We start from the raw sequence: 25,428 nt of genomic DNA on the forward strand, positions 1-25,428 counted from the left end.
GACGTTTGACAGGTTTGTTGACTGTAAAGAGAGAAAACTTCCCAGGAATGAGGGAGTTTGGGGGGGCGGTGCGGGGGGCGATGCTGGAGCGGTGGCCAGGAGAGGAAGTCCGCCTGGGGCGCTGGGTGCTCCCAGGAGGGGTGTCTGTCGAACTCGATGCTCGGAAGGGTGGGCTCTGGAGGGGGTCACCTCTTACCGAGCCCCGCCTCCGCGCCGCACGCCTCTTTCTCAGCCATTCCTTGAGCAAAAGAGGAAGCTTTAGGCCTCCAGTCTCGCCCCCCAGCCGCCCCGCCTCTTCAAGCCCGTGTTGGGGGGGCGGAGGGGAGATTAGACAGCAAAGAGGAACCTCTTGATAGCTTGCGCCCAAGCACTCGTACGTGTAAGCGAGCGATACAGAGCGGAGGTTCATACTTGCAAGAGATTGAGAGGTCAGAATTCGCTGCAGCCCAGCCTTGCTTATCCGCGGGTCCCTGCCTCCCGTTGCTTCCCCAACCTGGCCGGGCCAGAAGGGGTGAGAGATCCAACTGCAGGTGATATGGCGTTTATCTGATTCTCTAATGCCACAAAAATGCCTTTGATGCCCCTGGCGCCCTCTCCACGGTGGTGGTGGAGGGTGCGGATCAAAGGCTTCGTGTGAAGGAGGGACAGCTCCATTCATCAGGGCAAGGAGGCTGGCAGCGGCTGCTGTCCTTGCTCCTCCCCTCCAGCCCCACGTGCCCCAGGTGTGCTGAGGGACAGGTGGTGCGGGACATTCCACAGCAAAGGCCAGTCTCCGTACCACCACTATCCAGAGTAGTCATCAACCCTTAGTATGTATTGGAGTGGGGAGGACAGATCTAGGATTTTGAGCATGTGGCTCAGGTACCTCAGGTTCCCGGAGGAAAGCTCCTGGTGGTTTGAGTTGGAGGGGAGGGATGACTTAACTTGGGAAGTGAGGCCACTTGCAAGAAAGATAAACACCCCTGGTGAGCAGAGAGAAGGCAAGATTTTGAGTCCCCCAGAGAGCAGGGACAAGTGGATTAAGATGAGACTGGGAACCAAGGGGATGTGACAAAAACAAAAAACAAACAAACAAACAAAACCCTGTAAGTGTCTACCCCACGGGAGGATGCAGATCTGGGCAAAGAAGGGTAAGCAAGTGGAGAAGAAAGGAGCAATGGAGAAATGTTAGCCTAGGCAATTAGGGAAGATCCTGGGTTTGCTGGGAGCCCCACCCCAGTCCCTGGTGTCCAGGCTGTGTCAGTCTAACCCCTGGGTAGAGAGTTCCGGTGAGAGGCTAGGGTACTCGAGAGAAGGGGAGGAGACCCTGGGTGTGTATGGGGGCTGGTGACTGAAAGATATGGTGAGGAGGTCATGGCCCAAGTGCTACCCCTTCCCATTTTAACCCTTCATAGCATCCAGATGCCACCTACAGTCCCTGCAGCTATTAATGTTGTACACAGTTGCTGTTTCTGCAGAGTAATGCCTACTCTGGGCACTGCACACTCAAAGACATGCCCAGGTTGGGCACATACTCAGGCCATATGGTGCCGAACAGACGGCTGGGGGCCCCGTGGGGGTCCCTGGAGGCTGCAGGTGGCCAATAACCAGCCACCACCCCCCAGCCACTGCAAGGGTTTCAACCCCCCTGCCCCCACCCTGCTACTGTTATTGCAGATTATGAAATGCTCTCCCTATCCTGCATTCTTCTCCAAGGCAAGAATTTTAATGTATTTGTCTTTGTCATCAGGGGACCAAGGCTCTGGGACCGCCCTGCGTCTGCCTGAGGAGGGAGCTCCCCAATTCTAGTCCTGGCTGCCTCCAGACCCCAGCCTCTCTCCATTACCACCCCCTCATGCCCTAGTCCTGCCCCTTGCCTCCCCCTCTTAAGACACAGTCTCTCTGTGGGGTGGATAAAAATGATGTTATTGAAACAACAGAATTGGGAGCAGTGGCAGGGAGCAGGGATCAGCTCAGGAAACTGGGGTGTTTGCCAAGAAGCCTTCTCCCCCGCAGGCAGCCTTTCTGCCCCCACCCCCCACCTTTCCTACAAACACACACAGATGGCCCCACCCCTCCTGCGGTACTCTCTCTAGCTAGATCTTGTGGAATATTTGGCCATTCTTGGACTCCCCAATTCCTTGTCCTCGTCTCTCACCCCAGAGTCCCGTTCCAGAATCAGCTGGCCCAGTGGTGCCTGCAGAAGCCCTGGGGCAGGGGAAGTGCGGGCTATAGTCTGTGATGGATAGGCCTCCTGCAGCCCCAGTTTCAAAGGCAACCTTGTCTCTACTCACTCCCTTTTGCCCTTTCTTCATCTCCGTTGAGGAGTTGGCTGGCATCTGGGCAGAGCCAGAGCAATGGCTTCTGCTCTATGCCCTCCAAATCTTCCAAGAGACGAGTTCAGAAGTTACTGGGGCTTCGAACCCCCACTATCAACCGTAGAAGACTTTCTAGGGAGCAGAGCGGGGAGTGGTGCGGTGAGGGGGGGGCAGGGACCAGGAGATAAGAGACAGAGGCACACAAAGACAGATCAAGAGGCATGCGCACACATGCACACTCACAGCCCCCCACCCACCAGCTTGGCACAGGCTTCTAGGTAACTCCACAGAAGCCACAGGACACACTCACTTCCTCCAGACAATGCTGGATAACTTTCACCCACAGGTACGGATGGACACACAGATGGGCTGGCTCAGGATAAGACTCACGCCTGCCTCCAGGGAGATCGAATGCACACACACACACACACATGCACACTCACACACACACACACACCACCTCTGCACAGACATGCATGTAGAGGAACGGTCACAAGTGATTGAGATGGGAACACAGCAGCCCAGACATGAGCCACACGAATGGAGCGATGCCACTTTGATCCCCCTCTCTCTGTCCTCTAGGCACTGGGTCCCCTCCACGCTTTCCCATCGCTCTGCCTTAAGTCCTGAGAATCTGCTAACTCTACTTCTAGGCCCTGGCTCCTAAGAGAGATGAGAAAGAGAGACATGGGTGTCTGGCTCTGGGGTTGGAGAGGAAGGAGGGGCAGAGGTGGGGACTGCGGGAGGGGGAGAGAGGCAGCTGGAGAGAGATAACATCGGAATCGCTGCAGGCACAAGCAGAGCCCTCTGTCTCTGTCGGATTCTCTCTCACTGTCTTTCTGTGCATCTCTCCCCTGTCTTTTCACGTCTCTCCCATCTCCACAGTTCGTTCTCTATTTATGTCTGTCTCTAAATCAGTTTTTTCTGTTTCTTTGTTTCTCAGAGTGACTGAAGCTGCAGGAGCCCAAGAATTTGGGCCTGTGACCCTTCCCTTCCCAATAACTTTCCTCTCTGCCTCCCTCCCCACTGTCCTCCCTCCCTCCTTCCCCAGCAATGGGACCTAACTCTGAGTCCTTCAGGATAGTGACAAGACTTGACAATTCCTAAGGGCCCTGGGTCTCTGAGTCCCAGCAGAACAGAGGAAGGACAAGCCAACCCTCTAGAAAGAGAGGGGAGAAAAAGAAAAAAAAAGTCACTTTCCTCTCCCTTCTGTATCCCAGATCCCTCTGCTTTAACTCTTCCCAGTCCACCTGAAGTCTCAAGAATGTGCTTTCCCAGCCGAGAGGATGAGAACTCTAAGGTCCCAGCTTTAACTAGACTTGTCCCTGCCTTGCAGGTCAAGTTTCCTGAGACTCCCTCTAGGCTTTTGTCTAAGGGAACCCCCACCCCAGGTCCCAGTTCCCCACAGAGCCCACCTGCCATCGTCCACATCTCTCAACACTACCCATGCCCCCAACCTTCCAATCACCCCATCAATCGAAGGGAGAAAGAACAGGGATGAGAAGTGTGGGGAGAGCTCAGACGAGGGGGCAGGGAGAGAAGGGAGGAGAGGGAGGGGCTGCTGGCCCACCAGGACTGGACTGGGAAAAGCCAGGAACATTTGTTTCCACTTAGCTCAGCCCCAGTCCCTAAGTGGGAGTGGTAGGACCCAGGAGCCTCTCCAGCCATTCCAGTCCAGGCCTGGCTCCTGCCTTATGGATGGTGGGGTAGGCAGAAGGACCCTGGCATGGCCATCAGGTGTTCTGGGGGAGCCTCTACTCTCTTCTCCCTGCTCCATTCTTCTTTAGGGGATACCACCTATATCCCCCACGGTGTCATCTCTCACCTCTGAGGGAATTCGGGCTCCCTCAATCCAGTTCTCCCAATCATGTTGGTATCTGTTGGTTCTCTCTTCCTGAGCAGCAGTCAACACGTTTTTCATTGAACACCTACTATGTGCCAGGCACCTTGCTAGATAGTGGAGAAACAATGGTGAGCAAAAGCAGACATAACCCCTACCCTCATGGAGCTGATAGTCATTGATCTTATCGTCTCACAAACAAATGGGAAAACCACAACCTTGACCCGTGCTATGGAGAAGGGAGGGGGCTGTGAGAGGCTCTGGTGGGGCGGAACTGGCCAAGTCACGGAGAAGGCTTCTCTGAGAAGGGAACACTCCAACTGAGATATAAAAATAAGCTGGGGTTAGCTGGGAGACAGGGAAGGAAAAGCATTTCAGGCAGAGGGAACAGCCTTTGTAAAAGCCCTTTGGGGATGTGGACAAGGCTTGTGGGCACTGAATCAAGGTCAGCAAGGGGTTGAAAAGAGAGTTACAAGCCAGCAGCGTGAGAGATGCGCCCGGAGGTATTTGGGTGATCAGACCATGTAAAGCCTTACAGGCATGGACGGGAATTTTTTTTTCTTATTTTGCAAACAATGGGAATTCTACAAGACAAATAACATTGCAAGAGGAAAGAGAAAGAGATGGGGGGGCGGGAACTTCTAGATTGAAGGGGAACTAACAGACATATAAATAAAAAGCCAAAACAGGCAAAGGTAAACTATGGTATTTGGAGGCGCATGTTTGGATGACAAAAATAAGTAGATGTTTATCATACAAGTCAGGATAGCACTTGCCCTGGGGGTGGCGGGGGAGGCAGTTCTGTCTTGAGGAGCACACAGAGTGGGATGGCTAGCAAGGTTCTGTCTCCTTTCATGGCCGTTGGTTTCAAGGCTCTTCAGTAGCACATCTGTGCTCTTTTCTGTATTATCTTAATCAAATGGGTCGTGTTTTTTGTTGTTGTTGTTGTTTGTTTGTTTGTTTTTTGCATTTTGTTTAAAAAAAAAAACAGTTGGAAGCCAGTGTGGATTTTACTGGGACAGTGAGTGACACGGTCAGTTCTACATTTTGAAAAAATAGTTCTGGCCACAGTGCAGAGGGGGTTGGAGAGGAGCCAGGTGGGAGCAGGAAGACCAGTTAGGAGGCTTCACAATGGCCCAGGTGAAAAGCCATTGTAGCTTCAGCCTGGGTGAATGGGAGAGGAAATGAAAAGCAGCAGACAGTTCTGGCCCGTGTGGAGGAAGTATGGTTGAGTGGACTTGGGGAGAGGTTGGAAATGGGGGTCAGGAAGAGGGAGGTGGCCTCTGAGATTTTTTTAACTGACCTGAAAGGATGAATGGTGTGTCTACTCAGCTGAGGAACACCGGAAGAGGGCCAGCATTAGGCAAGGTTGGGACATGAATTAAAGATGCTTTCGAAACACTAACAAGAGCTGTCAAATAGGCAGTCGGCTATATGGGTCTGGAGCTCAGAGGGGAGCTCATCTTGGTGTAGGGTGTAATTTAGCCAAGACTCTGGTCAAGATGGCTCAGGGGGGAGTGCCCCGTTTTCTTGCTGTAAAACTTCTATTGGCACATCTTTGTTTACAAAATCAAGTTCATACTTCTTAGCTTGGCATTCCACATCCCACCACAGTTTGTCTCTTTGTCATCCCAGCCTCATCTTTTGTTTTGTCTCCACCTGAGCTTCAGGCTCATAGTGGCTCTTGGTCAGGTCCCCAAACCGTGGCCCCCACTCCGCACCCCCCACACTCTGCTCACCTGACTCCACTCCCCAGCCGGCCCACCCAGTTCCTCCCACTTCCTCCAAGATCCCACATACCTAGAGTTGGAGGCAATCTCTCCAATTCCCAATAAACCATAGCATTTTGAATGTGTTTTATAGGAAGTACAGCTTTTCGAGTTGATTTGTATATTCCCCTCCCCCCCAACTTTCTTACGAGTTTTTTGGAGGGTGTGAACTATGTCTGGCCTGCAGTGGACACTTCACATTAGGTTCTGTTGAACTTTGAGAGAGTGAAAGATACACTGCTGGGCAAGGCAAGGCACACTCAGCAGGTGTGGGCACCTCCTCACCAAAACCAAGTCTTTTGAACTCAGGTGGAAAATTGGGGTCCCTAGACTTCTTAACATCTTCTCTCCTGGTGAATACACACAGCGCACAGTGGCTCCTTCTAGGGTAGGCAAAGCACAGAGTCACAGCGCCATCTCCTGGCAAGATGGGACACTGTTCCTTAAGAGAAAATACTTTCCGAAAGGTTGTCTCCATAAGAGAAATGCAAATTAAAAATGAGAACAAGGAAGAACACCAACCTGTTAAATTAACAACCACATTTTAGAAGACGTAAAACTCAAAACTGGCAGAGGTGGGGAGAAACACTTGTGTATTGCTGGTGGCACTATAAATTTGACTACCCTTTTTGGAGGGCTTGGTCATATACTTTGTGTGATTTTCCTACGGGAGTGATACACAGTGTAAGTTACTTAAGAGAAACAAAATAACATACTTTATGCATGCAAATATGATTAGAAATGCATTTTCTATATTAGCGAAGAGCTAGAAACTTATGCAATGCTTAGCTAGCAATAGGGTATAGTTAAACCAGGTAGGATTTGACCACACGACAGAATATTGTGCAGCTATTAAAAATGACAAAAATGTTCATTATATTCAAACAGAAAACAGTCTCTATAAAACAATTCCAAATGATGAAAAGAGCACCCAAAATGTTATTTTTATTATACAGACTATGAAATAGAAACAGTGCATGCAGCAATAAGGATCTGAATAAGATTTAAAAATCTTAGATGTAATTGAGATTCTTCAATGGTGAAGAAGCATTTTGAGTTTTCTGCTTATTTTTTTACTCTGGTTGAAACTTGTTTTTATTAGCAAAGTTGCAGTTATTCAGTAAAAAGAAATCAAATAAATAAGGAACTGAGTGGGAAAATGTCCAAAGCTCGTAGGGCTGAAGAATGTCCCTTCGGGACAATCAGGGTCCGAGATCTTCCCTGAGGCTTTTCTCTAAAACGTTCCGTCCCCTAGCACGAGGTCTCGCACATAACACTCGTTCACTACGTGTCCGTGGAGCCCCTAAATGAAAACGATGCAGTGCCTGGGATACCGGCCATCATCCTCCGTGCCATTCTTCTCTCTCCACACCCCTTTCACTCGTCCCTCAGCTCTTATGTCTTCAAGTTGTTCTCTGAGGGCCGGATCATGCAGGGAGGCTGTCACTGAACCCTGCAGCCTGACTTTCCTGCTGCCTTCAGTACCTCCACCAAAAATGAATCTAGGACTGGCCAGAAAGTAAGTCCCAACGAGCTGGATAATTCTCACATTTCGGATTTGTGCCCAGCGTCTTTTCATCAAAACTGGTGGCGTGCTTCTTTCGCACCTAAAATGGGTATGCCACAGATCGGGTTCTCCAGAAGCAGATGCTGAGGTGGAGTTTGGGGTCCAAAGGGTATGTTTGGAATCAACACCCACGAAAGGAAGGAGATAGTAGCAGGATCAGGCAGAGAGAGAAGCGGAACTGCAATGCAGGCTCAACGAAGCTCCCGTCGACGTGGGATCCTTGAGCTCTGGAGAGAGCTTTGCCCACCAGTGTCTCTTTCTGGGTTAAAGTGGTTGGGTCTTTACATTCCTACTTCACTTTGTCACCAGATATAGGGGCAGCCCCACGAAGAGCAGAATGTGTCTCTGAAGCTGACCCCGAAGGAGCTGACAGCTGACGACTGTCTGCCGACCTCACTCCCTATAGTGGGCAGCAAGTCCTTCCATGAAGGGAGCCTGGGCGGTGCATCTCCATGTTTACTGTGGGATATTTTGCAGATGGGGGAACTGAGGCCAAGATAAGAGGCCTCAAGTGGTAGAGCTAGCAGTTCAGCTACTCCCTTACTCCCTTACTACCGTCCTCTTCCACCTGCCTCCCAGTGGCTCAGCTCTACCCCAGGGGAAAGCCCCAGGGAGAGCCACCCCACCAAGAAGGGCTCCCATGGAGAAAAAGGTTACGGGATGGCATGTAAGTGATGAGGACACAGGGCACACACGAGGGTCAATGATATTCCCCAGTGTATCAGAAAGGCAGGACTTGGAAGGCCCCTCTTATTTACTCCATCTTCTCCTCAGTCCCCTGGGCTTATGGCCCACACGTTCTCTGATCTTCCTATATTCCCATATGCTGGAATAGCTCATCTTGTTCATGCCTGTATCACAACACGGCCTGCCTGACGGTTCTCACATGCCCACTGTCTGTCTTTCTCCCGCACAGTGAGCCCCTCCATAGCGCAGATGCCATTATCTCTTAACCAAAGCTTTCCAGCATTTTACTTTCAATTTTGAAAGACAAGCAAGGTCACACAAGTTGGCTTTGGATATAGGCCGAGATTAAATTCTGCTCACCATTTACCAACTGTGGGACTTCAGGCAAGTAACTAGCCTGTCGATGCCTCAATTTCCCGTGAGGATAAGAATACTCATCCCATAGAGCTATAATGAGGATTGAATAATATCATGAAGACATACGAAATCAGTACCTGAAAGATATCAGGTTCTCATTCCTCAGTGACGGTTGTTTTTCTAAGTGAGGAATTCAGGGTGGAGATCAAGTCTTTCTGCACTAAACGAAGACAACAAGGACTCCAAGACAATTCCTAGGGAAGCAGATGCATCTATACCAGGGGAAGGTGATGCATTTCCTTGGAACTTCAAGTTTAAAATGAGATAATCTAAAGAAAAGTATTAGGTAAATTACAGGCTGAGTGGTACATGAAAATGGCAAAATCCATGCAAGGGCCTGCAAATGACAGCTTTGGGGGAAGCCTGGCCTATGCCAAGAGTATTATTAAACCCATCCATGCTCTAAGGAGAGAAATGGAGCATGCCGGAGAGGGCAGTAAGGCCACTTCCACAAAGCACGGCAGAGGACAGGTTCAGCTAAGCGTTCATTGCTTCCGGTCCAGGAATCTCCAGCTTGATAAGGAGCTCCAGAGAACTCCTGGGAGATGTGTGTGGAAGGCAGACCCTGCCCCGTGGCTGCCCCCTCCCATCCCCCAGCCCTGGAGTCCAGTCTGATAACTCCTATGTCTTCCTCACTCCTTCCAACCACGGTGCGCTGGAAACCGTGCTGGAAGAAGGGCCTAAGTTCTGGTCCGAGGAACTGATTTGCTTTGTGTTCTTAAGCAAGTCATTGCCCCCACTTGCTGCCTCAGTTTCCCCATATGGCAGTGGGGGTGGGAATGGATGAGTACTAAGGTGAGTGCCAGTGGGGCAGTCCTTTAACGATTGTGGTGAATCCTCAAGGCCAGCAGAGGGCGCCAGACCCTAAAGAGCAGATTCAAAGCAACCTTCCCACCATCCAGAAGGAGCCACAGTGAGACAGGAAAAGCAACAACTTCAGGGATGAGATAATCCTAGGGACTGACTGGAGATACAGGACTGCTCAGGAGAACGAGCTCTATGTAAGGACAGGGAGAGCTGGGTCCCGGCCTGGCTCTGGGCAAGGCATATTCTATCTCTGGGCTAACAGCAATTAGAGAACCCCTGGCTGGCATTGGAAAGTCGCATTTCATTCCAGCACAACCTTCCCTCGGGGGCCTCCATCACTGGGTGGGGGATGAAGATTAGACTCGTTCATATTCTCTCTCTCCATCTCTCTTTCTCTCTTAACAAAAAATATTGTTAATACTTGCAGGGGAAATGTAGCATCATGGGAAACTATCATGTTCTATAGAAGACTCAAATGCCTCATGTTTACCTCATCTAAGTTCAGAATGGATTTGTCTTTTCAAGATATTTAAACGAGACAGTTCATTAGCATATTACTGGTAATAGTTAAAACAAACAAACAAAAAACAAAACAAACAAAAAACTAGAAACAACCTAAATGTCCATCAATAGCAATTATTTACCATAAAATATAAACTCTACATATACTGATGAAGTCGAGACATATTGTTCATGAAGCAAACAAGAACAGTGCACCACAGTAAATCCTATAAATGGGCAAGTTTCTAACACACACTGTTAACAGGAGCTACCTTTGGGACAATGGGAAAGGGAGATTTACTTTTCAAATTCATTCCTTCGTGTACCACTTTGGAATTTTTTTAAACAATGTGCATGTATTGATATTTTTAAATGTCAACAGGGATTATCTGGTGGGAAGATTCTGCATCCTTTTTGTTTTTATATTTATACTTTACATTTTTAAAAACAAAAGTTGTTTTGTTATTTTGAAGGAGTAGCACGTTAACGAAGAAATCGGGGCAATATAACAAAATATGCACGGAAATCTTACTCCCACCTTGTTCCAATCTACCCCACTCTCTTACCCCCCCATCCCCCAGCCTATCTTCTGCCAATCAGTTACTGATGTGTCTGATGCTTCAAAAGGCCAAAACTGAAAATGTCCGAGTGTGGAGTAAGGAAAGGCTTATTGATTCCGAAAGGGCCAACCGAGAAGATGGAAGCCCTAGTGGGACCTCAAATCCATCTTATGAAAGTACAGAGTTCAGGCTTCTTTTGCGTCAAGGGAAGGGAGGTGGGAGGGCCAAGAGGTGACTGACCACTGCAGACATCTAGGCGCCATCAGGAAGATTGTGCTAGTTGATGTGAGTCTGGTCACAAGATTCCCACAAATCTTTGATGCATACTTCCCTTATTTCCTTAAGCTGCAAACAGAATTCCTCTAACGTCTATACTCAAGACAGTGGAAGCTATTATTAGCCTGGAGGCATGGGAAGAAAGCAGGCTTGAAGGAGATGAAGTCAGAGAAGCCCAGCACTTTACTTTGTCAAGAATCTTTTGGGTAACCACTTCTATTGTTTTATTTACCCTGCCAGTGTTTCTTTGTATAGAATCCAGCCATACACATGCATATTCTAATTCCCTTTTCTTATACAAAAGGTGACATACTATGTCCACTGCTCCGTATCTTCTTTTTGCTGTTTAACAATGTGTCCTGGATATCTTTCTATATTACTAAAAAAAAAAAAAAAAAAAATCTTCCTCTTCATCTCTTTTCTAATGTAAGTATTTAGTGCTATAAATTTCCCTCTCGGGTGCCATTTTAGAGATGTGGAACTCAAGGCTCACAGAAAGCAAACGATTTGCCGAAAGCCACACAGCTAGTGTGGCAACATCTCTTGGCTGGGCAGAGCAAGAGCTCTGTGGAGGCCCAGACTTTTCTCAAAGGTCCTCTGTAGCCTGTAGGTAAACTAGTACTTCTTAGGACAAATGTCCCCCTGAGTTGTAATGTTCCCGGGGGCTCTGAAGGAGTACACTTGAATTTGGCTTATTATTGTCATTTAAACAGATGGAGCTGGTAAACTGGGATTTTCTGAAAAAGGTAGACTGGGGAAGGGGGAAGGGGGAGGAGGGAGAGCATTAACACTAGCAGCGCTCTGATGGGCCTATAATGGGCCTCTGTGTGTGAAAGGAATCTGGTAGAGGTAGCTGTGCTGGACAGCAGGGCCGGGACTTTGGAGGATGCTGTGAGTCGAGTGAGAAAGGAGGCTGCACTCGACAATAATCCAGTCCCCGCTCCACACCTGGAGACTCTGGAAAGAAGTCTCTTTGATACAAGGGAAGGAAGGGTATGACTAGGGGCCGGTAGCTTGACTGTGGGAACAGCTTTTGAAATAGCTGATCTGAAGAAGTAGATGGAAATTTCCTGTTGGCCAAAGTGGAGAGACAGAAGCCACCGAGGTCTGTGGTCAGAGGAGTGAGGAAATGGCACAGGTGTGGGTAGGAGGGCGGCCTTAGCCAATGGAGAGGATGGCAAGTATGGAGGACAGCAAGGCACTGGGACTGCAGCCCAGCACGATAGCTATGATAGCTACGTGTGGAACATACTCAAAGTCCGAAAAGGAATTGGAGGGAGGAGGTTAGTCCCAGGGGAAAATTACAGGTCTTTTCGCTAATCAAAGGGGTATCACTTTGAGCTCCTGGATTTTGGCATATCGGCTGCAAATGTGGCACATTTATTAGGATCAGCAGGGGAGGTATGAATATACACAGCTCACGTTGGTTTGTTTTTGTCATTTTTTATTTTATTTTGAATCAGTATCACAATTCTGCACAGAAGACATCATTTAATACACGAGGACGCTCAGGCTCTGAATTTTCTAAGATCACATAATAAGAAACAATCACCTCATTTCTCTGCCTGATTTCTTTTAAATCCGGGTGCAGGTAACTGACTTAATGGAGGAGCCTGTACAGCTCCCAGAGATCCTGGGTTTGCACCTGGATGCAGAATTGGATGAAGTTTGAGTGCTACCTTTTAAAGAAGAGTCTGAGTGCATTTTATTAGGCATGGGCATTTCTGAAGTTGTGTGTAACGTAGTGTGGAGGTTATATATGGACACTGGGCGGCTAAAGGGGAGGACTGTATCTGTGGTTGTTCTGCAATACTCACTCCATTTCTCCTAGTTTTGTAGTGGCTGTGCAATTGGGAGAACTGATCTCGGTGAAGGATGAACCCTGATTAGTCTAAGTCAAACATATTCTCCCTGTTTGGGCTAATGAGATACAAAGAAAGCTTTGCCAAGGGCTTTTGGAAGATGTTTTCTTTTCTTGGAAGAAAGTACAGAAAAAGGTGGTCTTTCTTCTTTTGGGTATCTTTGGGCATCAATAAGGAGCCCAGAATTGCTGCTGCCACCTCAGGACTTGAAGCTGGCACCGGAGGAAAGCCAAGCTAAGAGAATCAAGGGAAAACATATCAAGCTACTGGATTATATCAACTGGCAGCCTAGCCTGGCCCTGGATGCCCTGCTAAAGTGAATCAATAAATCTCCATCTCGTTTAAACCAATTTGAGTTGTTTTTCTATTACTTTTACTTGAAATCATCCTGACTGATACAGCCTGCCCGCTGAGAAATCCAATCTCAATTAATTTAGAATCTCCTCAGCTCCCCTGGGGTTGTGTCAAAGTTCCCAAGTATTTACATAAGGCTGAGATTCAGGGCGTGAGAGTAGGTATTTGGTCTTGCTGTCTTTTCTTCTGGCTCTTGCTCATGATTCCTAGTTTCCTTGTGTATCTGATCATTTTCAACCTTTGCTGTATATTGTTCGAATAATTTGTGGATTTAGAAGAGGTGACTTTCTCCGGAGAACATTTATGTTTGCTTCAGCCAGGCACCTGTGGTTGTTACCGATTTAGGACCACCTTAAGCCAAATTCAAGGTTTGACACGCTCTGAACCACTCAGATGAGGAAAACCTTGACCGTAAATCGATATAAGAGCTAGTTTACTTACAGATTGCACTTACTCTGAGGGTGTGATCCTTTGAGATCTCAGCTTTTTATAGATGGGATTTTCTTTTGTACTCTCAACTCGTATGGGTCCTGGGCCCCATCACTTCACATGGCTCTTGTTAGAATTGGCAAGTGCTCTAGAGCGAAGCCACTCTTTTCTTACTAACTTTGCTGTGTGCCCATTCCTCTTTTAGTTGGGCTAAGTCAGTCATTAGTATCTTGTCTTTTCAGTGTTTTTAAGAAGATGCTCTTTATATTTTATTCAGTATTTTTAGTGGAATGTGCTTTCTGAATAACCTAGCCTGCCGAAATGTCCAGATCTCTTGTTTAGGCCAAAGTTATTTCTTTTCCTCCCAGAAGACCTCACTTTTGAAACTCAAAACCAGAAGATGCTTTTCATTCTTTGCATGTATCATTTCTTCCCTGAGGCGATAAACAAGGAAACTCTAAACTTGAGTGAGAAAAGGGCTGTATGGTAAAAGAAAGTACCTCTCAATTTGGTTAGCATTTCAAAATATTATCCCACCACATATGTGAACTGCTTAACCCAGTGCCCAGCCCGTAGTTAGGGTTCAGTAAATAACTGCCACTGTCATGATTATTATTTCTCTATCCAAACTCACCTTCTTTAGGATGCTTTCCTTCATTAACCTTGTCCCATTCCAACTCATCTTCTGCTGTATTTTCCCCAAGTACCTTTTTACCCCCGATGATACCCCATTGATTTATTCTAATTGCTTTTTCGAATATGCACTTTTTCTTGGGAAAGTGCAGTGGCTGAATGCCACCCCCAGAAGCCTTCGAAGGTGTCTACATCTTGTTTCTTTAACTCTGGTATCAGAACTCTTTCAACTGCAGGTGTCAGAAGACTCATTTCAAACTGCATTGAACAAGAAAAGATTCCATTGGTTCATATAACTGGAAAACTCAGGGGTAGGTCTTCAGGTACAGTTTGACCTGGAGCTCGGTGACTGTCATGAGGACCTGGTCTTTCTCACCATATTGTGGTCTTTAGTTCTCTGTTTTGTCTTCATTCTCAGGCAGCTCCACACTCATGGTAGCTCCAAACCCAATGAGAAAAGATTCCCAATGGCCCCCAGAAAAGTCCCGGCATTCACTACCATGGGACTAATTAGGTCAATGCCCTCCTTACACGGCCAGGGGAATATGATATGCTGACTGGCTAAGTCCAAATCAGAGATATACTCCCTAAAATCCACAGTTAAGCCTCTCTGAAAAGCACGTGATCTGAGATTAGAGGAACTGTCATTCCCTGAAGGAAAACTTGGGGTGGCCAAAAGGGAGTAAAATGGATACTGGGTAGACAAAAGCACCATCTGTCCACTTCAGTCTCCCATGGAGCACAGAAACGGCTCAGCAACGTGGGGCAGACTAAATTACATTAACCAGTGGCTGGGTCTGCCCAGCTCCTCGGGACACTAGCATAGATGCTGCTTGGTTTCAGCCACACACAGACAGGATGGGAGCTGGGGTGTGTGAGTGACCGACATGAAGGCTGCCTTCACAGCCTCCCAACCACTCTGGCACAGGGGACCTCATTTGTGACCTATCAGTAATGGGTCTCCTCTGGGCGACTCCCCTGGCCTCCTCGAGCTGTTTTTCTTTCTCGAATATAAAAATAACACTTAAACAGAATCCCAACCCCATGTCCTAGAAAAATAAGCTATCCAGAGATGGCAGCCAAATTCACCCTAGGGTTAGGGTACAGTGTCCTTATTACACCCAGTTGTGAGAGCAAGGAAAGAAATAGGGTTTCAAGAAATATAATACCACGATCAGAGACTAAAATCAAACACCCATGGAGTATTTGTTTCCCAACCAAAGCCAGTACCTTCTGTTCATGAGCCCATGGCAGCAAGAGCAGGTGCGGGAGCTCTGAGAGGCAGCGGGCTGGGACAGGGCAGAGAGCTCATTTTTTACAACTGGAAAATTGCTGATTTTACTGTTGAGCAGTGCTGGTGTCTGCTCCCAGATGGAGCACAACTCTATGTGACCCTTGATGCCTCTTTGAGATGACCAGTGACAAGCAACCCCCTCCCCATGCCTGCCTGCCTTCAGAGAGTCTCGTAGCTTGAAGTCTAAGGGGACTAGAAGCAGGTGGTGAGGTAACAATTTTAGTAACTACTTACTGAGCATCTATTACATGCCAGGCTTGAGCTTTATGTACATTAAGCTTAGTGGTTAAGAGTGTGACGTTGGAGTCTAGAAACACTGGGTTTGCTTTGGCTCCATCTCATTAGCTCTGAGATTTTAATCAAGTTATCTAATCTTTTTGTGACCTGATTTTCTCATTGGTCAAATTATAATAATAAAAATGTTTACCACATAGGACTGTGAGGGATTACATAGGATACTGTACACAGCATGTTTTGCAGTGGCTGGTAGATATTGAGCACTGCATAAATGTGAAGCATTACCAGACACATTTGTAATTTCTAACTTACCTCCGTCCTGCAGTAGAAATGCATTAGTTAAAGAGAGGCTCGGCTGCTGTAGCAAAGGTTCCATTCGTCAGTGGCTTAAACAAGAAAGAAGCTTATTTTTTCTTATAACATAACTGTCCAGAGGTGAGCAGGCCAGCATGGGAGTGGAGAGGGTCTATCGTGTTCAACCTATGTCTTCCGCCATTAGGTTCAAATGGCTGCTCCAGTTCCCACCATCATATCATGATTCTATTCAGTAGGAAGGGAGGAATCAAGCCTTTCTTTCTAAGTGCTCCCTTAAATGTTGCATATAACATTGCTGCTCAGATCCCATTGACCAAGCTTAGTCACATGGCCATTGTACCTCCTAAATAAGCTGGGAAATGTTATCTTGCCTTTAGCTAAAATTGTGGGGATTTACTAGCAGAAGAAGATATTGCTCTGCTAGAGCCCAACATCTCTTCACCCCTTACAAAGAGCATATTCAGCACCCCTCAAAGGGAGGCAAGGCAGTGTTCCATCCAGACACAGCACCAGTGCAGAGCTCAGGATCTCTGAGGGGACCAGGTATGGATGAGGTCCTCACGGCCTAGTGACTGGTCAACTAAAAGGCAGGTAATCTGGCTCTCTCATTCCCCATAGACAACAGTGGAGGAAGAACAGGATAAACTCAAGTAAAACATTTACTCAGAACAGGAAAGAATGGCAAATAACCAGCAGTCACTAAATCTTAACAGATACTAAATCCAGTTGGGCCAGAATTGCAAAGCCGCTTTCCCACAGTGGGGTAAGTTCTTGGGCAGCGCATCTGGCCGCCCCTGCTTCTGCTCCCTGAGAGGGTCTCCTCTTTCTACTCTCTTCTGCGGCCTCGTGTTTTTTCTTACCCAGTGTCCTCTGCGGCTGCATTGGAGAACATGCCCACCTTCTGGTAGACCTTACAACTTTCACAGCCCTCTTCCTGCTGGTGCAGATTTGGGGGAATGAGACTAACTGAGAATGGGAGGGAGGGCATCAAACTAGGCTTTGCTGACCAGGTTTATGGTTTCTTTGCCAATACAATACAATACAATACAATACAATACAATACAATACAATACAATACAATACAATACAATCAAAATCTTAGAAGTCTTCTGACTGATTCTACACTTGAGTAACCACAGCCAATGGTCTCATACAGACATAACATTTATGCCTGAATACTCTGGAGTTGGTGTAGAGTATTCTTATTCTTTCTCTAACTGGCGTTAGCTATCTTGAGACCATTTGAAAAAAATAAGCGTGGCTGTGAAGGGAACTAACTCCCTTATTCTGCCCACTGGGCTGCCTCCCACTATTTGCTGAACAGGGTGTGCTTAAGAAAGGTTTGGAACCACAGGTTCACCTCTCACTAAGCCTATTTCTTCCAAACGACCTCTTGTAACTAGCCTGAGTGCATCTTTCTTGCTGGACTTTGCTAATAGCAGCGAGCAGCAGCCAGTATACACCAACAATCTGAGTGTTTCCATTCAATTTCCTTGAGTGTTTATAGGTTCTGTTAGCATATGCTTTACTTTTCAAGGCATCATAGATGACAGACATGTCATATATTTTGCTGTTATATAACAATGGTTGCCAGCTTACCAGTATACGATATTTTTCTTTGCTATCTGCTGTACAGTCTCTAAACCAATGCCACTTGTTTTAGGCTCTTAAAGCCGTGTCACTTCCAGGTACCACTTTCTGTGTTAGTTAGGGTACATGTTGGTTGTTGTAATGAGGACCCAGTTTAAGAATGACTTAAGCAAGAAAGTTTATATCTCTCTCTTAAAGGAGTCTATAGACAGTCCAAACCTAGTAGGGTGACTCTGAAACCCTTAACAAGCTTCTTTCATCTTGGTTACAAGACAGCGGCTCTAGCTCTTGCCATCACACTAGCATCCCAGTCGACAGAAGGGGAAAGGAAGAGAGGAACTTACGATTTTTTTCTTTTAAGGCCTGACCTGGAAGCGGCTCATATCACTTCCACTCACATTCATTGGCCAAATTTAGTCACAAGTCCATATTTAGCTGCAAGGAAGGTTGGGGAATTTGTCTTTATGATAGGCGGCCACTCCAGCTACAATTCAAGTGATTTTATTACTAAAAGAAGAAGAGAAAAATAGATATCAAGAGGCAAGCGGCAGTCTCTGCCACCAAATGTTTTATCCTCATTTTACATTCATGTAAACAGGCTCGAAGAAAACAACGCTTGCCAAGGTTATATAGCAAGCAAACGGCAGCGCATAAACTTTAATAGGTCCATCTGACACCAAGACAGGTTTTCATCACATCTAACCAACAGATTTGATCATCAAGGTGCCCGCTGTTTACTTAGAAGATATTCATATGTGAATAGTTAGATAAATGCCAGCCCAGTGTACACTGAGATGTGTACACAGAACACTCGCTATCAGACCAGTGTTGTCAGGGTGATGTAATCAGGGGAGACTTTCTTAAAAGGCGCCCCCTGCTCCTGGCCTTGTAGGCGGGCCATGTCCGAGGTGGAGGAGAAAAGGGAGCATCGCGGGAGAAGGCAATGGTGTGAGCTGAGCCTGTTTTGTCTCTGGCTTGGCTGTGAAGGTGGCCCAGAGCATTAGGGGTGCGGTTTTTCCAGGTCCGATGCATCACACATCTCCACTCAATCTTACCACCATTTGAGGTGTCTCATTAGCTGTGCCTTAGAAGTTCCATCATCTGAGACCAGACAGGAACAGGCCACACGGATCCTGTGGAAAGAGAGCTGCATTCACCCCCTGTACTATCCGAGACACACATGGATAAGCAAAGCTCTCTCCCCGCTCTGTTCTCCCCCACCCCTTCCCCCATGCAGGACAGGGGCTTTGCGGGATGACCTAAAATATGTTCAATAAATTCAGCGAGAAATCCAGTAATCCATTACCGAGTGTCCACCCCGGGGCTGGAGACTGAAATGGAAGAGGCTGAAAGGAAGAGAGGAAGGGAGGGGCAGAGAGGAACCAGAGCAGCTGGGTCAGCATTCCTCATTTGGACACTGACTCAGGCCCCGGGAATGCCAAGGAAGGGGGATGGGCAGCCACCAGAACAGGACTGGGATCCTATTGGCACCAGAAGATGTAGGGACAGCACACACAGCAGGATGGGGGGACCGCGGCTCCTGCAAACCTGGACACACCTCAAAACCACAGGTAGAAACAGTACATCTCACCCTGCAGACAAGTGTAGGCCTGGTACCCTCCAGCCCATCACACAACTTCAAGGTGATCATCATAGCTCTCCATCTGCCCAAATCACCCACTCCCCCATCAGAGAGAGGGACAGGCTCTTGGAACTCAAACAGGGACATCTGACATATATTGGTCACTTTCCCGGGACCACCCACAAACCCCTTGCCCCCAGCCTCCCGGCTGGCTGCAACTTGCCCTTTCTAACTCCAGCACCACTCAGGACTGAAGTTCGTACAAGGAAGAAAGTTAAGCTCAACCCACCCCCATTTTCCCTTTTTTAGTACCTGACACAGATGAGAAAGGCCCTTGGAGGAGGAACCCAGGACTCAGAGCCCACCCTCTCCTAGCCTTGTGTCCCACAATGCTCCAAGCCACCTCCCCCACAGCAGGGTCCTTCCTGCTAGTCCTCAGGGACCCAGGAGGCAGCCCAGGACCAAACATCAAGATTCCAGGTTGCTCCTCTCCTCCACACCCTGCCCCCAGGCTGCTGGGCTGGAGCAGCTGAGCGGGTGGGCCCCGCCCTCTCAGCTGCCTGACACCCAGAGAGTAACTGATCCAGGGGAGCAGGGTGCCAAGGGCCGGGCCCAGAATAGTGCTGCCCAGCTACAGTGTCGCACACTTGTTCTCTGTTGTTCTGCATTGGCCACATGGAGCCCGAGCTGGAGCATGCACTGCGCAGGGTACAAGGGTTTGGGGGAGGCCATGACCTGAGGCCGCCGAGGCCAGAAGATTGAAAACACACAACACTGTGTGAATGTGTCCGTGTGTGCAGTGTGCACATGTCTGTGTGTGTGCGTGTGTGTTTGACCTGAGTTTTCTCTGTGCATATGATTATGTGGATGTCTGTGTGTATATATTCTCTGTGCGAGTGCACGGTTCTGTGTCTGAGAATGGTTGAGTATGTGCTTCTCAGTGTGCATGGGTGTTTGTGTATGAGCGTGTATGTTTATGTGTGTTTGTGGGGGGGTGTGCGCGCGCACGCGCACACTCGCGTGTTCGTGGTGGGAAGGGAAGGACCTATGTTTCAGAACGGAGGGCATTTTCTCCTTCAGATGTTCTTCTCCCCACAGAGCCCAAGGTGGAGCCGTCTTGTGGGACCTGAACATCAAGGTAGGTGAGGCGGCCCCTTCCTGGTGCGCCCACATTCTTTCCTCCCCTCCTTTTGCCCCTGCCTCTCTGGGCCCTCAATCTCACTCTCTCTACCAGCCTGTCTTTTGTCTTCCTCTCCTTTTCTTTCTTTGTTCCTCTTTATTTCTTCTTCCTTTTCCTCTCCTCCTCCTTTCTCTTTCAAAAGAAGAGGAGGGGGATTTAGAGTCTGAAGACTTAGACTCTGGTTCTGACTTTACCACTTACTAGCTGTGTGATTTGTGGCAAATCGCTTAACCTCTCTGATCTCAGGTGTTGCATCAGTAAACTAGGAATGGTATTAATATTCTTCCTTATAAGATTGCTATGAGGTTTGAATGAGAAAAATGTTGGAGAAAAGGCCTTTGGAAGCTTGCAAATATTAGATATTATTATTAACTACATTTTAATTGATTTCATTATGTTACTCCCTATTAACCAAACAGGCCCCATTCCTTCTTCCAGAGATGAGCTTCCTAGAGCAAGGAGATAGCACTTCATGGCCATCACCGGCCATGACCACCAGCTCAGAAAGAAGCCACGGGAAATGGGGAGACAAGGCCTCAAGATGGACAAGGCAGGAGGCTGTGGAGGAAGAGGAGGAGCCAGACCTGGGAGAAGGTGAGGCCAAGGCCAGTTCTGGGGAGATGGGAGTGAGGGGCTGTGGGAAGTCCCAGAGCCAGGGGCCAGGGCTCTGCCCCCGATGCCTCCATAACAGAGTTGGACACAGCCCTCGTCTTGTAGCCTCAGTCTCCCGACACGGGAGACGATGACTGCGTCACAGAGCCAGGGGCCCAACGTGGGTTACTTGAGACAGAGCCACTATCTTATGTGACTCCCTGAGACCCAGCTTTCTCATCTGCAAAATGGGGCCCACAACATTCAGGCTTCCCAAGGCTGCTGTGAGGATAAACTGAGACAGCAGATGGTAAAGTTCTTGGAAGATGAAATTACTGTCCTCTCATCCCAAACAGGTCTTCAATCCAGGCCAGCTGCTGAGTCCATCGGGCTGGAGGCCACATTCCCCAAGGCCATACCTTTGGCCCAGTCTGCTACTTTGGCTGGGGTGGACGCCCCACTAACAGAGTGGGACCTCCTCTCCCCTGAGTGTACAGACTCAGCTGCTGGCTCCAGCATGGACGATCTGGAGCTGGGCAAGGAGTTCCCAGCTACGGCAATCTGTAGCTATGAGCTTGGCTGGGTGGAAGAGAGGCCTGCTCTGTGCCCGTCTCCGCAGGCCCCTTTACCCAAGCAGGGCTGGGATGACGAGCTGCAGAAGCCAGGCGCCCAGGTCTACATGCACTTCATGCAGAAGCACACCTGCTACGATGCCATGGCAACCAGCTCCAAGCTGGTCATCTTCGATACCACGCTAGAGGTGAGGCCATGGCTCTGTATACCTCCAACCTCATGGGGCTGCAACCACTGCTCACACCCTCCAGGATGCCCTGGCAAAGTCCCCTTCCAGAACTTCTTCTTAGCACCACGGAGACCAGTGCAAGGAGGGCTGCTACTCTCTGTGAGCACCCCTAATTGTTATTGCAGCTCTGCCACTTAGTATCTGCAGGATCTTGGGTCTCTCACTTTACTTCTGTCATCTCTTAAATAGGGATAAGAATGCCTGCTTTGCCCTACAAGTTTCAGAGGACTCTTGGGACAACCTAGGATAGGTGGGAGCACTTTTCGAACCCAGAATTATGTGAAAGACATTGCAGAATGGCCTAGGAAAAGAACAGGAGACTCTCAGTACCAGATAAACAGAATGAGCTCTGGTGCCTGTTCTGCTATTTGGGCTGAGCTACAAAATGCCTATGATTCCATTCTTATCATCATGCATTTTTGAACAGTGTTTTCCAAAGCATGGTATGTGTGCTGTCCACAGTTCACACTTCGATACTAGTGACATATCAGTAGCTTTGTATTTCTTTTCATATGTATTAGAAAAATACAACCAGCACGTTTAGATAGCGTTGCTAAGGATGAGGCCAAAATGAGTCGATGTAAAATTTATTTAGAGAAAAATATTTTGTAAATGTTATGTAAATAATCATACCCCTAGTACTTAAATTAGCAAAATTATATTGTGTATGTCTGTGCACATATGACTTCCTAGTAGAAACACTGAGTTTTCCACACCCTGGTGTGCCTGGTGAGGATGTCACCTTCAGTGAGTGCCTCTGGCCACCAGCAGCCTTATCTCTGTAGCAAATGTCACAGACAAGGATTATGTCTGGTGTGTGCCAAACGTGAGAAAGGCAGGCTAGCTCAAGTGAAGATCTCATGGAAGGACACTGGTGGGGGCAGGGCATCACTGAGAGGCAGTGAGAGACTCACCCTTCGACTGTTCTCCCTGGCCCTCAGATCAAAAAGGCCTTCTTTGCCTTGGTGGCCAATGGTGTCCGGGCGGCACCTCTGTGGGACAACAAGAAGCAGAGCTTTGTGGGTAAGGAGGGACTGGGGAGGCAGAGGTGGTGGGGAAAGGAAAGGAGGGACCTAGTGAGGTGGTTCTGTGTTCATTGTCCTCATCTGGGAAGAGTTGTGACCAGCCGACCCCTCCAGCTCTACTGCTCCAAGAGCCCAGGTCATAGATGCCATTAGGAGAAGAGGAGAGGGAGCAGAAGAGATTGGGAAAATAGAAACAGGTGCGTAGGGGGAGGAGAGGAATTAGAGGAGAAAAAGAGAGAGCCCCATTTCTCAGGCACGGCGGGGACGGCCCTCCTCCCTCCTCCCACAATTCCCACTGCTGTCTCAGTACTAGGGCAGTGGCAGGGCGGGGAAGGGGAGTCTAACCTTACGAGGCCCCAGGCTGAACCCCCGTCCCCCTCCAACCCCGCAGGGATGCTGACCATCACAGACTTCATCTTGGTGCTGCAGCGCTATTACAGGTCCCCCCTGGTGAGGAGTGGGCTGGGAGTCCTGAGGGCACCTATCTGGGTTGGGCGGAGGGGAGTTCAGGGATCCTGGTGCCCGAGATATCCACGTCTGACTTCTGGTGTCCTGTCCATGTCTCTAGGTCCAGATCTATGAGGTTGAAGAACATAAGATTGAGACCTGGAGGGGTGAGTGGACAGAGGGGACCTGGAAAGGGGCTGAGGATGCAGGGGCCAAGACCTGAAGGAGAGAATAGGCAGCGGGAATTTCCTGGAGGGAGGAGAGGGAGGGTAACAGGGAGGCCAGGGGCCTGACTGGAGACAGTCTGGGGGGCTGCGGGGTGAGGCAGGGTGGCCAGCTCTCTTGGCCTGACTCCAGCTTTTCCTACAGAGATCTACCTTCAAGGCTGCTTCAAGCCTCTGGTCTCCATCTCTCCTAACGACAGGTTAAGCGTCCTCAAAAACCTACCTGAGCTTCCTTGCTCTGCACAGTCCCCTTCCCCAGCCTTTAGTTCTGAACTCACCAGCATACCCTGGGAGGCCCACAGGCAGCCTTGGCACCCTATCCTCCTTTCTAGGGGGCTGGGATGGAGGGTGCCTCTCTCCCAGCTGCCTCAGGCTCACTGCTCCCACCTCTGCAGCCTGTTTGAAGCTGTCTACACCCTTATCAAGAACAGGATCCACCGCCTGCCTGTCCTGGATCCGGTCTCAGGCAACGTGCTCTGCATCATCACACACAAACGGCTACTGAAGTTCCTGCACATCTTTGTGAGTCTAGGACAGCCAGCCTGGGGGCCGCGCGAGTGTATCCCAGGGGCTGAGAAGTCTTCGACCCTGGGAATTGAGGAAGGAGGAGCTGAAGCCTGGGGCTGCTCCATCCTGGTGATACTACCTGTCTCAAACCCAACCAGGGCGCCTTGCTGCCCCGGCCCTCCTTCATCTCCCGAACCATCCAAGATTTGGGCATCGGCACATTCCGAGACTTGGCCGTGGTGCTGGAAACGGCACCCGTCCTGACCGCACTGGACATCTTCGTGGACCGGCGCGTGTCTGCTTTGCCCGTGATCAACGAAACTGGTACCCGTACCTAGAATAGGGCTTGGGCTAGGGTGGGGCAGTGAAGGGCAAGGGTCTATGCGGCATCAGCTCAGGGCCCAGGGTGAAGACAGGGTTAGAAGTCTCTGCCTTGGACCAAGCAGCCTCTCTGTGCCTCAGTTTCCCCATGTATAAAGTGGGAACCTTAACAACACCTTTCCTCTGACGCCCCAGGATGATTTAAAAGGATTATGTGCAATAAAACGAGCATGGTGAGAGGAAGTAGTAGATGAGGTCTTTGATTTTAATTTTACCTGAAATGGGCCATCGGACCCAGCCAGACCGCAATTTCTGGCTCTACAAATGGGTCGGAGGAACTAAAAGATCATTTCCTTGGTAAATTATGGTTGTAAATGATTTCAAAGTTAAAATCCATTGCCTGGTTTAACTATTGTTAGCATATTTTTCTTTTTTTTTCTTTCTTTTTTGATAGAGTAATTTAAAGTAAATTATAGACATCATGTCATTTCACCCCTAAACACTTCAGTATGCATCTTTTAAAATAAGTATATTTCCTATATCACCCAACAAAGCTATATTTTATTAATATTATCTCATATTCAATCTTCATTCTCATATCCCCATTTTCCTCAAGAATATCTATTTTTACAGTTGATTTGTTAAAACCAGGATCAATTAAGGTCTGGACTTTGCATTTGCTTCTTTTGTCCCTAAGTCTCTTTTAATGTTGATCAGTTCCCTCCCCACTTAATTTTCATGACATTGATGTTGAAAAGCCTGGGTCAGTTGTCCTCTAGAATGTCCCACCTCCAGATCTGTGTTTGCTTTCTGCTGGTGACCTTTACCTTGTTTCCTGTTTCCTGTAAACCAGAAATTAGATTTCAGGCTTGATTGGATTCAGGCTATACATGTGAGGCTGGAATATTTCACAGGTGATACCATGTACTCACATTGTATCACATCAGGAGGCATGATGTCAGGTTGTCTTTCTCTCTGTTGATGCTTTTGATCTGTGGGTTCGGAGAGTGGCAACCTGAAGCTTCATTATAAAGCCAGTAGTCTGGAGGTGGGAGTGGGGAACATCAAGCAGTTCATTCTAAAAGCGCTCCCCAGTCCTTGCAGAGCGCCCTGCTTCTGATTCGAACCTCTTCCCTGCCTTTCTCTCACCCCACCCACCACCCTGCAGGTCAGGTCGTAGGCCTCTACTCCCGCTTCGATGTGATTGTAAGTGTCTGTGGGGAACGGAGGGGAGCTGGGGGTGCTGAAGGGATGCTGCGGGTGTGAGAATCAGAGGCATCTGGGGACCAGGGGGCCTTTACCAGTGTGTAGGGA

The 25,428-nt window shown here is 48.5% G+C and overlaps 1 protein-coding gene and 1 long non-coding RNA gene across 4 annotated transcripts in view; one reads left to right on the forward strand and one right to left on the reverse strand.

Moving 5' to 3' along the window:
* Nucleotides 1-18,085: 18,085 nt before the first annotated feature.
* LOC112475402 lies at nucleotides 18,086-18,802 on the reverse strand. Its single transcript, XR_003044713.1, has 2 exons — nucleotides 18,742-18,802; nucleotides 18,086-18,568 (listed from the first exon to the last, which is right to left on the reverse strand). It is a non-coding gene; the product is annotated as an uncharacterized LOC112475402 (long non-coding RNA).
* Nucleotides 18,803-18,913: 111 nt separating this feature from the next.
* Nucleotides 18,914-25,428, forward strand: part of PRKAG3 (protein kinase AMP-activated non-catalytic subunit gamma 3) — a 7,347-nt gene continuing 832 nt past the window's right edge. For 2 of the 3 annotated variants that reach the window (XM_025043264.1, XM_025043263.1), the window contains exons 1-10: nucleotides 19,639-20,155; nucleotides 20,636-20,791; nucleotides 21,145-21,548; nucleotides 22,532-22,613; nucleotides 23,007-23,065; nucleotides 23,184-23,229; nucleotides 23,432-23,486; nucleotides 23,682-23,808; nucleotides 23,952-24,117; nucleotides 25,283-25,320. In XM_025043264.1, coding sequence (XP_024899032.1) covers nucleotides 19,873-20,155; nucleotides 20,636-20,791; nucleotides 21,145-21,548; nucleotides 22,532-22,613; nucleotides 23,007-23,065; nucleotides 23,184-23,229; nucleotides 23,432-23,486; nucleotides 23,682-23,808; nucleotides 23,952-24,117; nucleotides 25,283-25,320 — 1,416 coding nt within the window. In that variant the 5' untranslated portion in view covers nucleotides 19,639-19,872. Of the gene's footprint in view, nucleotides 20,156-20,635; nucleotides 20,792-21,144; nucleotides 21,549-22,531; nucleotides 22,614-23,006; nucleotides 23,066-23,183; nucleotides 23,230-23,431; nucleotides 23,487-23,681; nucleotides 23,809-23,951; nucleotides 24,118-25,282; nucleotides 25,321-25,428 lie in introns of all 3 variants that reach the window. The other variant, XM_006906712.3, reaches the window with a different exon arrangement.

The sequence above is a fragment of the Pteropus alecto genome, unplaced genomic scaffold (assembly GCF_000325575.1).
Source record: "Pteropus alecto unplaced genomic scaffold, ASM32557v1 scaffold110, whole genome shotgun sequence".
Classification (NCBI taxonomy): domain Eukaryota; kingdom Metazoa; phylum Chordata; class Mammalia; order Chiroptera; family Pteropodidae; genus Pteropus; species Pteropus alecto.